Below are 17,720 nucleotides of genomic sequence, written 5' to 3'. Positions count from 1 at the left end.
GTCTCTTCGATGCTTTCCTCAACCGATTTCTTTCTCTCCTGATGAATAACTCCTCCAGATACGAAAGTTTTGGATATGTGGGGAACTATCATTAGCTCCCATTTAGCTTCCTCCCCATTTAAACGCGCTCTTCTCCTTTCCTGCATTTTTTGTCTCATTCCTTCTCTGTCCTCTATCTGGCTTGTATCCTAAGCCAAAGTGATCCTGCTTTTCTTTCAGCATTGGAACCTCAGCCATTACTTGAAGATATCTTCCTAGCCCTCTTCCGGGTAAAGCTTCTTTTCCCACCAACAATTGTAAACCCATCTCTGTAGTTTTGGAAAATTTTGGCACCAAAATTTTGCTCCCTTCAGGAGCAAGTGCCGCATTAACAAACTCCAAAGATCGAAATAAGCATTTAATTGACTCGTCATTGGTCTCCACGTATGATGTCTCATTGGATACAACTGCTATTATATCCTCTTCGGCTTTTATTGTCACTAGCCACCCATCCGACACTAATTTCAACATCTGATGTAATGATGGCGATACTGCCCCCGCCGAATGTATCCATGGTCTTCCTAATAAACAATTATAGGAAGGTTTGATGTCCATCACAATAAAATCTACCTCATAAACTGCTAGGCCAATCAGTAAAGGCATCTCAATTCTTCCTATGACCTTCCTTTCTGTGCCGTCAAACGCCCTCACTACATTTTGACACGTTTTCATGTGCGAACTATCTATGGGCAGCCTGTTAAGTGTGAATAACGGCAGTACATTCAAAGCTGATCCATTGTCAATCAATACTCCCGGCAAAATATGCCCATTGCATCGTGCAGTGATATGCAAAGCTTTGGTAGATCCCATGCCCCTATGAGGTATTTCATCATCATTGAAAAATATGAAATTATCAGCACTAATATTATTGACCAACCGATCTAACTTACTGACAGAAATATTCTTGGACACATAGGTCTCATTTAGCATCTTCATCAACGCATTTTGATGTACTTCTGAATTCAAGAGTAAGGCCAGTACAGATATGCGGGCCGCTTGTTTATGCAACTGCTCAACAACATTATACTCACTATGCTTTAAAAATTTGAGAAATTTCACAGCTTCTTCCTCCTTCACTGGCTCAACCATTTTTGTTTAGAATAGTTGTTTAAAAATACTTATGTTCAGAATAGGGCTTTCATTATAATAGGGTTATTTGAGAACAACTCCTGGCGAAAACAACTAAAGTTCGAAACAACTTTTGTTTAGAATAATGACGTTTTGGGAATACCTATTGTCGAAACCATTTTTTTGAAAACAAAAAAATTTAGGTTGTCGACTTTAAAAAATAAAAATTGGGAGTCGCCACCGATCTTTTATTAAGGTGTGATTGGGTCACCTAAAAATGACTTTGGTCTACAAATTTTAGAAAATCGGGTCCGGGAGTCAGTTACATATGAGGAAGGATTAGCACCCTCATTACGCCCAAAAATTAGTACCTAGTTAATTAATTAATGTCTTAATGTCGAGAATTTGAAAAACGTAATCCTTAGCCAAAGCTTAAAAACGTTACGTATTAAGACCCTTATCATTTCAGAGAAAGAAAATACCACACCCAATACGTTAGGGCACGACATTCTAATTTTCCCTAAAAATGATTTAAGGCAAAATACTAGTGCAATAAAAAATGTAAAAGAATATCCATTTATTCAAGATTTAAGAAATCGCGGCCCAGTACGTTAGGGCACAATTCCTCTAAAATCCCAAACTCGAAATATTTCCTTTATTATTATTTTTTTAAAATATTCATTTCGAGAAATCAATGCATCACATCCAATACGTTAGGACACAACATGTTGAATTCCCAATAATGAGTTCTTATTTTTTTTAATTAAAGAGAAATGCTCGATTCTTAGATTTAACGAAGAAAATCGGAACCCAATACGTTAGGGCTCAATTTCCTTGAAAATTCTAAATACAAGCACTATCTCAATTTTGAAAAGTTTGAAATCGAGTAAGAAAAAATGATGGGATGCTACATTAAATATACAATGCAATAATAAATATCACAATGGCATAGAAACAATGTAAACATATAAATAAAGGAAACCAACATACATAAAAGAAATAATCATTAGCATGCAAGAATATCAAATAAATGAGCAAAATATAAAAAAAAAACATAAGTCAATAAACAAATAAAAGAATCAATAAAGGACAAATGACACATAATATATGCATTGAAATTAAAAGATATTCACATAACCTACATATGAAATTTTGGATTAAAATCTATAGAAACAAAATATAATGCATTTGTGAAAATAAAGGAGGAAAAAACAAAAAATTATACTTTATAAAGTATGTAAAAAAAATCATGCATTCGCGTTTTTTCAAAAAAAAATAAATAAATATATCTATATATATAAATATAGAAAAATGGTTAAAAATATTAATATGTATACATACATATATATATACAAGAATAAATAAATATATATATAGATTATAAACATAATTTCATAAAATAGAAAATAATAATTACATTAAAAAAAATAAATATGCGTATGTATATATAAATGTGTACAAAAAATACATATGCATAGATTTAAATAAAATAATCAAATATGAAAAGGAGAAAAAAATAAAAAAAATGAAAATTAATTAATAAAAATAAAAAAAGAGAACTAATTTGAACTATAAATAAAACATTTGAGGCAAATCCGCAAATAATTGAAGATAAAAGGACTGTATTGAACACGCGTACAATCATGGAGGGACTGGAAGGGAAATTTCCCTTTCCCTCTAAACGGCGTCGTTCGATAGGGATCAAATTGAGTTTTAAAATAAATTAGAAAGGCGAATTTAAAATAAAAAAAATTTAATTGTAAAGACACTAAAAGGAGGAGGAGCTAAAAATGCAATTTGCCTCTCCAAATAAAAACGCGCGGATCCTGGATCCGGATCGGGTCGACGCGCGGATCCCACCCTCATTCAAACGGCGTCGTTTTGATTGGCGTATTTAAGCCAAATTTCAATAAAAAAAACTTCATTTTTCATTCTTTATAAAAAAAAACTTTTTAAAAAAATCTCTCAAATTCTCCCTTCTCCTTCGGGCACCGGCCCCCTAGTCTGACCATCGGCCGGTCATCGGCCACCGCGCCGGCCGTCGATCTCCGGCGCCGGCACCGCCGTATGCGGTGGCTGAAAAAGGGAAAACTCCCTATTCGGCATTTCCAACCTGTCCAGGTACAGATCGGGGCTTAAAAATCCCAAAATCTAGCAGAATACGCGGAGAAATCACGAAAACCTTTCGGTTTTCGGCCACCAATCCTTGAGGGTGGCTTTCTCTACCGCTTCGACTTCGTTTTAAAACCAAGACGGTCGTTTCTTTTCCCTTTTTACCCTTCTTTATCCTATTTATTTATGTATAGAAAAATAACAGAAAAGAAAAAAATGCAAATAACCACCTTTAATCGATTTTTGCTCTTGGTATTGCTGTTTTTGATTGTGGAATATGGTTCTTTATTGATTGCCAATTTCCGTCTACAGTGTGTTCAATGGCCTCTTATAGCCATATGAAATAAATCTAAAAAGGAAAGAAATATGTTCTTGATTTGATTTTCAAATTTTGATTCCCTTTCCATTTTCATTTTTTCTTGCTATGCAGGTGAATCCATGGAGATTCGGCCAAGATTGGAGTTGCGGCGCTGTTGAAGATTAGAAACCCTAGGGTTTCTGGTGATTTTGGGCCATCGCACATTGGGCCTGTGTTTTATTTTGGTTTGGGCCCCATTTTGTTGTAATTGGGCAGTTTCATTTGGGCCCGTTTATAATTTGTACTCGGGGCAAAAAATCGGGTATTACAACTATATTTAGAACAACCATTGTTCGAAACAACTTGTATTTAGAACAATTATGTTTTTTCGAAATAATCATTATTCAAAACAAGCTTCAACAAAAAAAGCATCGCCATAGAATTACTCTTATTCGAAACAACATCTACATTGAGACCAACTATGTCGAGAATAACTTACGTTTGGAACAAGTCAAAATAATCATTATTCAGGAACAACTCTCATCCAAGAACAACCATCATCTTGCATTTTAAGAGACGTTCTGCGAAAGATGTTTCACGTGATACCGCTTCGCCAAAGTAGAAGAAGAAGTAACCTCATAAGGATCTTGAGATATCTTCACTTTTGGGATGTTCCGAAGAGTTTAACTTGGCAGATCAGATATGGAGATAGTTAAGACTTAGTATTTTCATGTAACATTGAGTGATTTTTTCTCCTTTTAAGAATGTAGTGAATTCTTCTTCACTATTAACCATCACCAACAAAACTTTTCATTATCCTTTCTTAATCATTAATGCAATTATAAGTAATAATTAATTACATTATTAATATTAATTACTAGCGTTATAATTTCTATTATTAAAACAGTATATATATAATCCTTTCACAACAGGTGAGAGAACTTTTTGGCACTTTTGCCACTTTCGTCATTTTGACATTTTCATCGTTTTCATGATTTTGTAATTCCTTATCTTTCACTCCATTTTCCCCCGTAAAGCATTGACTGCAGGAGTTCATTTTAGAATGAGATCAGACAAAAAATAAACAAATTATTATAATAAATGGACCGCAAGAAGTTGCTGCTTTTGGTCCTAGCAAAATATCCAAATCTTAAAAAGCTGAAGAAAATCCATGCCCAGGCAACAACTTTGGGGCTACTGCAACACCATAACCAAGCCTTGTCCTGCAAAATACTCACCACCTACGCCAATCTCAAATATCCAAATGATGCAACCAAAGTCTTCAACCAAATCCACAACCCAGACATAGTTTCATGGACTTGTCTCATTACCCTTCTCTCACGACACAAAAATCCCTTCAAATCTGTCGTAGCCTTTTCGCAGTTAATACGTGCCGGTTTAAGACCCGACAGTTATTCTGTCGTCGCTGCCTTGTCAGCTTGTGGTAAAAACAGAGATTTGATTAGTGGAATGTTAATTCATGGACTTGTTTTGAAATATAACTTGGGTTTTAAGAATCAAATTGTTTGCAATGCTCTTATTGATGTGTATAGTAGAAATGGTGAAATTATGGTGGCTGAACTAGTGTTTGATTGGATGTTGGTTAGAGATGTTGCTTCTTGGAACAGTTTGTTGAATGGTTTTATTTTATGCAACGATTTGGAGGCTTCTCACCGGGTATTTGATAAAATGCCTGTGAGAAATGCAGTTTCTTGGTCGGCTTTGATATCTGGGTATGTAAAAGGGAAGGAACCGTTGGTTGGAATGAAGCTTTTTAAGGAAATGAGAAGTCAAGGGGAAGTTAATCCTACAATTGTTACCATTGTAGCGGTTCTTGCTGGCTGTGCTGATAATGGGGGTCTTTATTTTGGTGGGAGTGTTTATGGTTATGTTAAGAAAGTGAATCTGGGCGAAAAGAATATTGTTTTGAACAATGCTTTGATGGATATGTATTCAAAATGCGGATACCATGATGTTTCAGTGATGATTTTTAATGAAATGGTGGAAAGAGATGTGTTTTCTTGGACTATAATGATAACTGGATGTGCATTTCATGGGAAAGGAAAACAAGCTTTGCAGCTACTTTCTGACATGTTAGAATCAGGCGTTGCACCAAATGAGGTGACCTTTTTGTCTGCTCTATCAGCTTGTAGCCATGAAGGATTGTTCGTTGAGGGGCAGGAGTTGTTTAGGAATATGGTTCAATGCTATGGTTTAAAGCCCATGATTGAGCATTATGGATGTGTAGTGGACCTTCTTGGCCGAGCTGGGCTATTGGAAGAAGCAAAAATATTAATTAAACAAATGCCAATGTCGCCAGATGTTGCTATTTGGAGGTCATTCCTTTGTGCTTGTTTAATCCATGGGGAATTGGATTTAGCAGAGATGGCTGGAGAGAAGCTTATGAAACTAGAACCAGATGATGATGGGGTGTATGCACTTGTGTCACATATGTATTGTAGTTCAAGTAGGCATGAAGATGGTTTGAAGATTAGGAAGAAGATGAGAAATAAGAAGATAAGGAAAAGACCTGGGTGTAGTTGGATTGAGGTGAATGGTAGTGTTCATGAATTTCTTGCTGTAGATAGATCATATGTTGCTGCTACTAACATTTATCGGATTCTACAATGCGTTAATGAACCCAACAGAGAATTTCTTTGGTTAGAGTTGGAATGATTCAATCACTTCAAGCTGCGCTGCTTTCCTTTATTAACTCTTTAATCTTTTGGGGGGCAAGGACTTCATAAAGAAACCTCTGCACTATATCAGGTATAGTTAGCTTCATAATATCTTTGCTAATGATATTGGGTATATGTTTGAAATACCTTTTTATAATTATTTATTGCCAATGCTTTTGGTATCTCATAGTTACAATGAGTTCCGAGTAAATACAAAATCGAGTGGTATCGAACTCCTAAACAAGAGATAAGGCTTTTCAGTATTGTTTTATATATTCACAAGACTTGAGTCTTAGACCTTAATTAAGGATATCGAACTCTTTACCAAAATTAGATAGATTGAGTAATATTATCATTCTTGTTTTCTCATTTAAATCAATGTTTATTATATTATTTACTTTACATGATATGCTTTAAAATTGATTTTTTTCAATACATATATACTTTTCTTATTTTACAATATTCGTTTTATTGAAAATTAATTTTTTAAATTCGTAATTGTCCCTTTCAATAACATTATGTTCAACGTATCCGCCTTTAATATTTTTAATGTAATGGACCGAAAATGATTAAAAATTATTATTATATTTTTGGACTATATTTAGTAAATATTAATTGAAAAAAAAAGAAGAAGAGGAGTAAAATGAAGTATGAGCCCGGGTAAACTTGTAATTAATATTATTTATTACCTTGGGAACCCTGCAAAGCCCCAAAATTATCATTGAAAAAATAAATAAAGCTGAACTGGAAAACTTAGTCCAACAGAGAAGTGAGAGTCAAGTCTCCTAACCTGAAAAAATTTCAAAGCTCTATCTATATTCATGGTTTGCGTCGCTCCCTTTCGTTGTATCTAATTCTTTAGTTTTCCAATAATTAATTTCTTAATTTGATTTTCTATATTTAAAATAAGTGGAAAATTGGAAGACAATTTTAGTTATATACTTTTGTTTTTTTAGCTAATTGATTCTGATTCTGAACCTCAAAACCTATATTTGGGGAACATCCCTTTATTTTCTTACCCCTTATCATTAGATTGTTTCCTCATAGATTGTCGGGAAAAAAATTGGGGAATCTCCTTTTTATTTTTTAATTTAATTTATTGTTTTTAGAATTCTCACTTCTCACTCCTTTTTTCGAACTTTTATTATTAATTGCAATTTCCTTGTTCTTTTTTTCTTTTCTTTTCTTTCTCAATTTCCCAATTTCGTTCCTTCAGATGATTGCATGATTTCTGGTGAGTTTAATTCAATCTCATTTTTCTTTTTCTTTTTTTATGTTTTGTACTATATAACATGTTTAATTTTTTAAAAATTATATATATTATATTTATATGTGTGTATGGTATTTAATTTTGGATAGATACAATAAAAAATGTCTTGTGGCGTTCGAGGAAACCATCTTCATAATAATAATCAGAAAGTGACAGAAGTGGGGAAGGGTAATAGTTTGCAGCTCAATGGTTATAGAAGATCACCCCAGGTTATTTATCTTCAATTTCCTATTACATTACTTTCCATTAAAATTACTCTTTTACATTATGAAAAATAGCTTTAATTAATTTTTAATATTATTCAGGATTCCAGAATTTCTTCTTTCAATTTTAGGAACATTGATCAGAGGTAATCCAATGTACTTACATTTCCTTCCTTTAAAAACTGATTCACCAAATATAGGGACCAAGCCTTAAAATTATTATTGAACTTTTTGGAGCACAAAAATATAATTTTATCTTCTTCTTTTTTGTGTGTAGAAAATATTTAATCGTTTCACCTTAATTCTTACTCTCAAACATAGAAAATGTTTTCTACTTTAGATAACATTTGTATGGGCGAAGCTATGACTTTTTGTTAAGAAGACTTAGATTGAATAATTAATTATTAGGAGGGGCTAAAATTGAAATGGTCCCATCTAATCAAGAGAGGCCATTTTTTATGTGTGCTTGAGTTGCTTATTTAGCTGGTTTTACATAGTTGGTGTGGGTTATTGACTGGGTTTATTTGTTGTTAATCTTTTTTAGGTGTGCCATATTGACATTCCCAACACTTGAGTCTGATGGGCAGTGGAGAATTGTTGCATTACCCTTGCAATATTTTGATCACACTAACCGTTTCGGAACTGGAACTCAGGTGAACATGAATGGCCTCCATCTCCTCTCCTCTCCCTCCATTAATTCCTTCAAGCTTGATGGTCGCGACACTCAAAAAGGACCTCAACCTGATCACATTCCTTATGCTGCCATGCCTTTTAGAACCAGAAGCTTGCCTGGTTCCAATGTGCAACAACAATTTCGAAACAAGCCCCTTCCCAATAACACTACTCAATTGTCCTACACTTCTTCCCCTCATAGTTCCAATGATTCCTCAGCCGTTACGTCCAAAGGATCCAATGCTACTATGTTCATTGATTGTCCCAAGGAAGACAAGTCTGCCAAGAGAAATTCGCAAAAGAAGGGAAGAAAGAAAGGGAAGCATAAAAAGAAACATTTGTGCGATGTTGACTCCATGGAATCAGAGGTTTGTGCGGAGTACACCTCTGGAAGTTCAACATCTGAGATCTGTGGTAACTAACAATGACATTATTAATTCAACTTCGCTACAAGTTTCACCATCTAACGGTTTGCTTACTATGATTGATCATTATGCAGAGAGTAGCAGTGGTGTTGTTACAAGTTCTCAGTCACAAAATATATGCAGAGGTGACATTGATGAAGTCGAAACACCAGAGTCTATTGCACCTTCTCAAGCTCACAAGTTTTCAGGGGAGCATCATACGGATAGCTCCGAAATCGGTAGCGAGGATCAGCAGCTTTCTAGGTGTCAAGGAGATATAAAGAGGAGACATCCTTCACATCACAAGGTTTTCTCAGACATGCATGATTCTCTAGTGTTGGACTCAATTTCTGTTGGTTCAAACAGCGAAGAAGGGATAAGTGGTGGTCATATTGTCAATCCATTTAATGACTACAATCATGAAATCAGTCAATTAGAGGTATCAGGTTCAAATACCAACAAGGGGTCTTTGTATCGAGAAAACTCATCGTGTAGCATTTCAAGAACTTGTGATTATACTGAGGAAACCAAGCATGGTATGGCTCGGAAAAGCTTTGATGGCCGAAAGGTTGCACCAAGCAAGAGGGATAAGCAGTTTAAATCTGTTCCTGGGAAACTTGGAAGCAAATGGAACTTGCACACTCGAACAGGAATCGAGAACGGTTATTCTGTTTGGCAAAGGGTTCAAAAGAACAGTGTAGAGAAATGCAACACCGAGTTGAAGAAAACAAGCCCCGTCTGCTCACAGCTTGACGTCGCTCTAAAGGATGCTCCATTGCAGAAAAGAAATTGTAATAATGCTTCCAGTCTAACAACCTTACCTATTACCAATGACAAAAGGAAGCTAAAGAACAAGGTTCCTAAGAAGCTGAAGAGAAAAGTTAGTCCTTCTCCGAAACAAGAAAGCGGCATTTATTCCAGGAAAGAGTCTCTTCCCAACAAGGTAAACTTAAATGCTTATGCAAAGACTAGCATCCCAAAAGGTGGAATATTTGATGACTTGTCTTTGATGGATGACAATGGAGTAATTAAAAATCATTCAAGGTCTAGTTCTCAGCCTGGTTATGCAAGGGTTGATTCCCTGAAATCCGAATCAGTTAGTGACTTTGAAGTTGGTCTAAGCAGCATGGAACCATGTGAAAATGTCTGTGATGCTGCTTCTGGTTTCAATATTCAAGACAGCATAGAGAAAAACTCGCATGTCCCTTCAGACCAGTCGACTTTAGTTGAGGCGGAAACTCCGGTTTACCTCCCTCATCTGATGGTGAATGGTGTTGCTCGAACAGAAAAAAGTTCTGTTGCTGAAAATGGCAAGCAGAGTCATAACTTGGGGTCTGTTCTCTGGAAATGGATACCTATTGGGATAAAGGATTGTGGATTTACATCTTCTCGATCTGCCAATTCATCATTCGAACATGGTAATGGACTGGGACCAGATGTAGAAGACAGAACTAGTAAGAATAATAGCTTTGAAGAGAAATTTGCTTCATGTTCTAAGAATCTTTCTCCTTCAATGAATGTTGGAAGAATGAATAGCAGCATTAGGAATAAAACTAAAGAAGAAAATTTATCAGCAGGTGCAAATGATTTAAACAAGATAGCAAAGGCATTGAATGATGGCTATAAGGCACAAATGGCATCTGAAGCTGTTCAGATGACTAGTGGTGGCCCCATTGCTGAGTTTGAAAGGCTTCTTCACTTTTGTTCTCCAGTCATTTGCCATTCATACAGTTCACTAAGGTGTCAACATTGCTTACTAGACAAGGTTCCTACTGCTCTATTATGCAGACATGAGACACCAAACATCCCATTGGGATGTTTATGGCCATGGTATGAGAAACATGGAAGTTATGGATTAGAAATAAAGGCAGAAGATTACGAAAACCCAAAGCGTTTGGGCATCGATCAGGTCGAATTCCGTGCCTACTTTGTGCCTTTCTTGTCAGCAGTTCAACTCTTTAGGAACACTAAAACTTATTCCACCCCTAGAGGTTCAGAGGCTTGTGATATGGATCCAAACGATCAGTCGCAAGTAAATGATACGAAATCTGTTGGCATGGAACTAGTTTTTGAATATTTTGAATCTGAACAGCCTCATCAAAGACGAGCATTATACGAAACGTAAGTACCAAATCTCTTATATGTCTTCGATACTCATCAAAGTTGACATATAAACATAACCCTGGTTCCGTTTGTTACAGGATACAACAACTGGTTAATGATGATGTATCTCCTCGATGCAAAATGTATGGGGATCCAGTTCATCTCAACTCCATAAACATGCTTGATTTGCATCCTCGATCTTGGTTAGTGAAGAAAAAATGTTTCGGTTTTATATGAAATAGACCAAGACTCGTTTTAATGTTGGGTTGCTTCTTTATTACAGGTATTCTGTTGCATGGTATCCTATTTATAGAATTCCAGACGGAAATTTTCGTGCCGCATTTCTGACTTACCATTCACTCAGCCATTTCGTTCGTAGAAGTTCCAAGTTTGATTATGCTAGTACCGTGGATGCATGTATTGTCTCTCCTGTTGTGGGTCTAAAGAGCTACAATGCTCAGGTACCCATAATTAAATTACTCAATGCTATTATGTACTGTTATTTACTTTGCTAATATCTGAGGATGCTATGATGTAAATGCACATCACTTGGAACAGGGGGAATGCTGGTTCCGACCGAGACACGCTACAACGAACATTACGTATGAAAACCTGGGCCTTAGCCCTTCTAGAATACTGAAGGAGCGATCAAGGACACTGGAGGAGACTGCATCACTTATGGCAAGGGCGGTTGTCATCAAGGGAAATCGGACATCAGTAAACAGACACCCCGATTATGAGTTCTTCGTGTCTAGGCAACGATAGGTAACATATGTGGAACCACTGACCAAGTAAGCTATTTCAGCTTGACAAATAGTTCAGGTAGAAGCTAGCCTTAATAGAGAGTTCATTTGTACTCCTTAAGGAATATTTACTTCTTTTTTTTCTTTTTCTTTTTTAATTTTGGGAGTCAATTTAGTGTGTGTGTATATATATATATGTAATTTGACTAAATTTGGTGTTAACATGTTTGGAAGGAGATCATTTGGCTTTTGCCCACCAAATATGATTTTTGCCTCACAAAATGCTTCTTGTCACGTTCACAAGTTTTTTTTTTTTAGAGAAGTGAATTAATTAATGATGCCGAAATTTTTTATTTTATTCAAAGAGATTTATGAACTACATCTAAAAGAGACCTTTCCTCTGTTGACATGTGTTATCTCATGTTATGGTGCTTTTTTTTTGTTAAATTTTAATTTTGGCCCTCTATTATATTTAAATTTACAATTTAATCTTTATACTTTAATTTTTAATGTAATTTGATTTCTATATTTTTATAATGTTATTGATTAGAGAAAAAAGTGAATACCATCAACTTTTTTATTAAAATATTAAGTGGTCGTATATAATTTGAATGTCTTAAAAACATTTCTTTTGAGTATCAATTTTTTTTATATTATAAAAGAATGGTCAAATTTTAGTTTTGGCTCATATACTTTATATAATCCAATTTATGTAGTTAGTCTAAATAATTAATATTGTTAATTATTTCAATCACAATGTTGACGTCAAATTTTATTAAAAAAAATACTACAAAAAATTTATTTTATCATGACAAATTTGAACGTGTTTTTTTTAAATATTGCTATGTTAATTTTTAATTTCAAAAAATAGAGAGGCTAAATTCATAAAAATAAAAATAGGAGACTAAATTCTAAATGTGCTAAGTGTATAGAGGCTTTGAGCATATTTTAACCTTCAAAATTTACTCTATAGTTTGACACATAAAAAATCAACTCAACGCGCAACCATACCAGTAAGAAATGAAAAGGAAAGAACTTAAAGTTGTGACCAATTGGTCGGATGTTCACTTTTACCAAAGATAGTTTGAGTTCAAATCACAGTTAGGGTGTCCTTATTGTAAATCTACGTGTTTCAAATATATTATTTTGAAATATTTTTATCTTTTTATATAAAATTTTAAAAACAGATGCGTATAAAGGGATTCAAAACCAAAATATATGACTTTTGCTCCATCTCTTACCATCTCAACCAAAACAATATTTAATCTTTTTTTAATCAAAATACATTTATTGTATAATTGTTTTCAGCGTGTCAAAATCTAATATACAATATATCTTTTTTTGTGTGAACTTTAAAGCTATAAAATAAATAATTTTAATTTTTTAAAGTTAATAAATTATCTTATTTAAATATATAATTTTATTAACTTATTTAAATATAAAATTAATTAAACTTTATCTAATTTATTAATTTATTTAAAATTTAATAAATTACATGTATTCATTATTTTCAAATAAAAAACTATTTAAAAATTTCTGGATCTTCAAAATTTATGTATAAATTGATAGTAACTAAACACAATAATTATATATATACAATTTAAGTAAATTATAAAATTATATTTTAATCATTCCACTTTAAAAATTTACACAAATTTAATTACCCAATAATTATTTATCCGAAAAAAGAATTTTCAAAAATAAAATGGATGATCATGCGACCAAAGAGATGACTCTAATCATAATCTTTAATATGGGGAATGAATGGTCAGAATTGAAAACGTGATTGGACTTTAAACATTAAAAAAGTAATAATGTCACATCAAAATGTAACAACTTTTGAATAAAAAGATGATTAAGCACGTTTAAAGTGGAGCAAAATACATGCCTTGAATAAGACGCAATGAAATGATATATTTTAGGTTTATGTTGCCTATGATTATGACCTTGCATATGGCTACCAATTTTCTTAGCATAATAATCCATCATTTATCATAAAATTTTAACATCATCCACTCGCAAAGTCAAACTTTTTTATTCATATATGCAGACTAAATTTTAATTCAATTGATATTAATATAATTGTCGGTACAAAATAATGTAAGTTTAAGCATGTTAAAGTACGTTTATTATCTTATTTAAAAGTTGATAAGAGATTATGAATAGTTCTAAATATTTATATAAAAAATATATTAATAAATATGTTGACGAGTTAAATCGTCTCGTACATGTATGATATTAAAACTTTTTTAAATATATCTATTTTTTTTCAAACTTTTTTTAGCATAATATTTTTTTAAAAATAATCTTAATTTTAGAGGTGCCTTCATATTTAGGCAAAATAGTACAACCCTTGATCAAACATATTTGAGGGAAAAAAAGAAGGAATGGAGAACAAGATAGGAGCAAGAGAGCAAGAAAGAAAAGGGGAAGAGAGTTGGGGGAACAGCCTAACTTGCTAGGAAAGAGATGACTAAGGGTGAGTTTGGATGGGCGGTGCGTTTACCTGTGGTTAGTGTAAAAACAGCGGTGGCGGTGAGATTAGATACTGTAGCGGTACTGTAGCGTGAGACAAAAAGTAAGCTAAACGCACCGCACCGCACCCAATCGCCCATCCAAACCCACCCTAAGTTTAGAGGCTAGAAAATATGGGGAGATGAGGTTTGGAAAAGGGAACTTATCACAAAACACATCTATGTATTTATTAGGATTAATATTTTAAAACTTTTTTTAAATTGGTGTCATGGATAAGTCGAGTATAAACTTAATTATGAAATCATTATAAAATATCCTCTTTTTATGAGAGTGTTTGTATTTTTATATAATAAATCAATAAAAATTTGATCATAACAAGATTTAAACCCAAAACATCATACATGTTAAACAATTAATTTTATCATTATAACTAAAGCATCAATTAATTTTTATGTGAATTTTTAATAAACATATTTGTTATGTAATTTATTATTGGCACCATAAATCTAGTATATTATTTAAACTTTTAATTAAATATGTAAATGTTTTGTTTATTAGATATTCATCTACATTTTAATTGGTAAGATTTAATTTGAACTCTGATTTGATTTTATTGAATGGAAGGTGCTAGACAATTAAATATATTAATGAAATAATTACTTTTAATAGAAAAGAAGCCTTAATGATTAACTACTCTATAAATAGATTTGTTCATGAGTTAAGTTATTCGTTAAAATTTGATGATATACTTGAAATTCGAAAAAGTCTAGGTAAAAATATTAGGCTCAAAAATGGAATTGGACAAAAAAAAAAGTCCATTTAAACTATGAGTTAGGCTTGGGCTCAATCATTCAAGGCTCAAGCCTAGCCCAACTTGTTTTCTATGTTTATAATATAATATATTATGTTATGTTATTTTATATATATTATGTAATTTATAGCACATAAAAATTAAATATATAATAATATAATATTATAATGTAAATATTAAAAAAATTAAAATTCAATCTAGTGTCACGGGCCAAAGTGTAAAGCTCGTGACCATGGCACATGATGTGCCCCATGGAGGTCTACCGATTAGATGGAGATCATTTAGCCCACGAGAACTGGCTCGATTCTAAGAACTGTTAGAGAAGCTTGTCAGAGTGAAACCTGGTTGGCCCAAAAATGAAGATATGGCAACATAGGCTATTTTTAGTAAATATGGAAATCATATCTTGTAGATTTGATTTGATATGATATAATCTTGTAAATCCCTAAAATCAAGGAATAGACTAATCTCGTCCGTCGATGTAATTTGATCTTGACCGTCGGTTTTGGGGGAGCTCAACTATAAATAGAGAGCCTCCCCTCATTTGTGCGCGTTCTTTCTGTGGCTTTCTGTTGTTCTTTTGTAGCTTCTTTGGGCACAATTGCTTCCACTATACAAATTGGTGCCTTAGAGGAATTCTAAAGTAACCCTCACTTTTTGGAGTAAAAGTTGACTTAGGCGAGTTTGGAGCGAATGGATCACCTAAGGCCGTACGGATCATGAGATGAAAGATTTAGCCTCGTGACAAATGGTATCAAAGCTATTGGTTGCGAAGGCACCGTTGGGATGTCGAAAGAAGTTGCTGATTAGAATGAGCCAATGGAGACCTGTAGGAGGGCCAGAAAAGTAAGTTGCTCGAGGGACATATTGACAACTTTAGAAAATCGAGTGGGTAATCTCAAGGAGTCCGTGGGGAAATGAATGAGACGCTTGAGTTGGTCGAGGGACACATAGATGGGTTTGACTCAATGGAAGAGCAACTCAGTGAATTTGTGTTGGATTCTCTCAGAGCCAATACGGAAAAGATGAATGGATTAGTCAATTCCACTTTAAAAAAGCTGGCAGAGTGGGGTGATACTCTCGAGGATATGGTGTTGGCCATGAAGAAGGAAATCGAAGAGCTTAAGGGGGAGCTCACGATTTACAAAGCTGCTTTGAGTAATGGGATATTGACTTCGAGGCCCAAGCAACAAGTAATGGATGTTCCCAAACCGGAGGAGTTCAAGGGTGCAAGGTCCGCAAGGGATGTGGACAACTTCTTGTGGGAAATAGAATAATACTTCTGAGCGATGGGCATCGAGGATAGGGGTGCTCATTCGGTTAACCGACCCGAAATTACTATAACCGAATTAACCGACCTTCCAAAAATTTTAACCGTTAACCGAACTGATTTTTTTAAAAAAAATTAACCGAACCGAAATTTTTTCAGTTAATAAGGTCGGTTAACCGAATTAACCAAAAATTATGTATTTTTTATTTTTGGTTAAAAATTACCCGAATTAACCGAATTAACCGAATTAACCGAATTACCGAAAAATACCTGAATTACCCGAATTTTTTTTATTTTTTATTTTTAAAATTTAAAAAATTTATAAATTATTAAAGTAAATTGGGTTTTAGACTTTAGTAAATTGGGTTGTCTTTTAGTTTTAGTTTTATTGGATTGGGTAATTGGGTAAACTTTAGTTTTAGTTTTATTGGGTTGGATAATTGGGTTGGGTAATTGAGTTTGGGCTGGGTTGAATAATTTTATTTATTAATTTTTTCAGTTAACCGAAAATTTTCGGTTAACCGACCGGTTTCAAACCGAATTAACCGTTAACCGAAAATCATAAAAAAATTAACCGACCCCCGACCGAAAAAATTCGGTTAACCGACCGATTAACCGAATTCGGTCGGTTAACCAAATTTTTTCGATTTTACCCGAATTATGCACACCCCTAATCGAGGATGATGTCATTAAGGTAAACACTACTTCAATCTATTTTACTGATGTTGCTGTCTTGTGGTGGCGTTGTAGGTCCACGAATGAGAAACGTGGTGGGAACACAATTGGGACTTAGAAGGAGTTCCAAAGAGAGTTGAAGAAGTAATTTTACCCACAATATGCCGAGAAGGAGGCTCGGGTTAAGTTGCATCATCTTACGCAACAAGGCACTGTTCAAGAGTATGTTAGGGCATTTAGCGAGTTGATGCTTCAAATCTTCGACTTGACGAGAAAGAAACATTTTATTGGTTCGAGGATGGGTTAAAGACGTGGGAAAAGCATGAGTTGCGTAGGCAAGGAATCATTGAACTTACTGTAGCCATGGCCGAAACAGATTCATTTGTTGAGATTGGTCCAACAAAAGACAAGTTCGAGTCATCTAAGCCCAATGGAAAGGGCAATGGTGAGAAAAACCATGAGAAAGATGAAGAGGGACATAGCGATGATGGCAACAGTACCGATAGCACTAGTGGCAATAGGAAATCATGATATGCGAAGTAGGGATTCAACAACCCAAGGAAGTAGGGGAAGAGGATAGAATGCTTCCTTTGTCAAGGACCACACATAGCGCGAAAATGTCTGAAGAAATTGATTATTTCGACTATCGAAAAGAAAAATGAGCTGGAAGAAGCGAAGCCTGTTGAGAAAAAGACATCGAGGGTCAATTCAATGGTGCTCTTTCCTAGGAACAGGGATGGTGGAAAAGGGTTAATGTTTGTGGACATCAACATTGCAGGTCAAAAGCGGAATACTCTTGTTGATACGAGAGCATCAGACTTGTTCATATGGGAAAAGGCTACGAAGAAACTTGGTCTCTCGATTAGGAAAACGAATAAGAAGATCAATACGGTAAATTT

At 34.1% G+C, this 17,720-nt stretch overlaps 2 protein-coding genes across 8 annotated transcripts; both read left to right on the top strand.

The window, feature by feature from the left end:
• Positions 1-4,457: 4,457 nt before the first annotated feature.
• LOC107920571 (uncharacterized) lies at positions 4,458-11,851 on the top strand. 7 transcript variants are annotated; one of them, XM_016850338.2, is made up of 9 exons: positions 6,887-7,019; positions 7,412-7,429; positions 7,555-7,674; positions 7,771-7,814; positions 8,213-8,754; positions 8,840-10,865; positions 10,946-11,050; positions 11,131-11,308; positions 11,406-11,851. In XM_016850338.2, the coding sequence occupies exons 3-9, from the start codon at positions 7,567-7,569 to the stop codon at positions 11,610-11,612; spliced, it is 3,210 nt and encodes a 1,069-aa protein (XP_016705827.2). In that variant the 5' UTR covers positions 6,887-7,019; positions 7,412-7,429; positions 7,555-7,566; the 3' UTR covers positions 11,613-11,851. The 7 variants fall into 7 exon arrangements, with proteins under 7 accessions (XP_016705828.2, XP_040965066.1, XP_016705827.2 ...); XM_016850339.2 differs by lacking the exons at positions 6,887-7,019; positions 7,412-7,429 and adding an exon at positions 4,458-6,286; XM_041109131.1 differs by lacking the exon at positions 7,771-7,814.
• Positions 4,619-6,193, top strand: LOC107920573 (pentatricopeptide repeat-containing protein At2g13600). The gene has a single exon (XM_016850344.2). The coding sequence runs from the start codon at positions 4,619-4,621 to the stop codon at positions 6,191-6,193; it is 1,575 nt and encodes a 524-aa protein (XP_016705833.1).
• Positions 11,852-17,720: the final 5,869 nt, after the last annotated feature.

The sequence above is a fragment of the Gossypium hirsutum genome, chromosome D13, assembly GCF_007990345.1.
Source record: "Gossypium hirsutum isolate 1008001.06 chromosome D13, Gossypium_hirsutum_v2.1, whole genome shotgun sequence".
NCBI lineage: Eukaryota > Viridiplantae > Streptophyta > Magnoliopsida > Malvales > Malvaceae > Gossypium > Gossypium hirsutum.
The sequence above is the reverse complement of the archived record's forward strand: the minus strand, read 5'-3'. Positions and strand labels throughout refer to the sequence as shown.

What these genes read in the sequence shown, in the direction of transcription:
- LOC107920573 (XM_016850344.2), top strand. Translation starts at nt 4,619, where the DNA reads ATGGACCGCAAGAAGTTGCTGCTTTTGGTCCTAGCAAAATATCCAAAT.
- LOC107920571 (XM_016850339.2), top strand. Translation starts at nt 7,567, where the DNA reads ATGTCTTGTGGCGTTCGAGGAAACCATCTTCATAATAATAATCAGAAA. An exon ending in GTTATAGAAGATCACCCCAG is followed by an intron (nt 7,675 to 7,770) that starts GTTATTTATCTT and finishes AATATTATTCAG; the next exon opens with GATTCCAGAATTTCTTCTTT. An exon ending in TTCAACATCTGAGATCTGTG is followed by an intron (nt 8,755 to 8,839) that starts GTAACTAACAAT and finishes ATCATTATGCAG; the next exon opens with AGAGTAGCAGTGGTGTTGTT.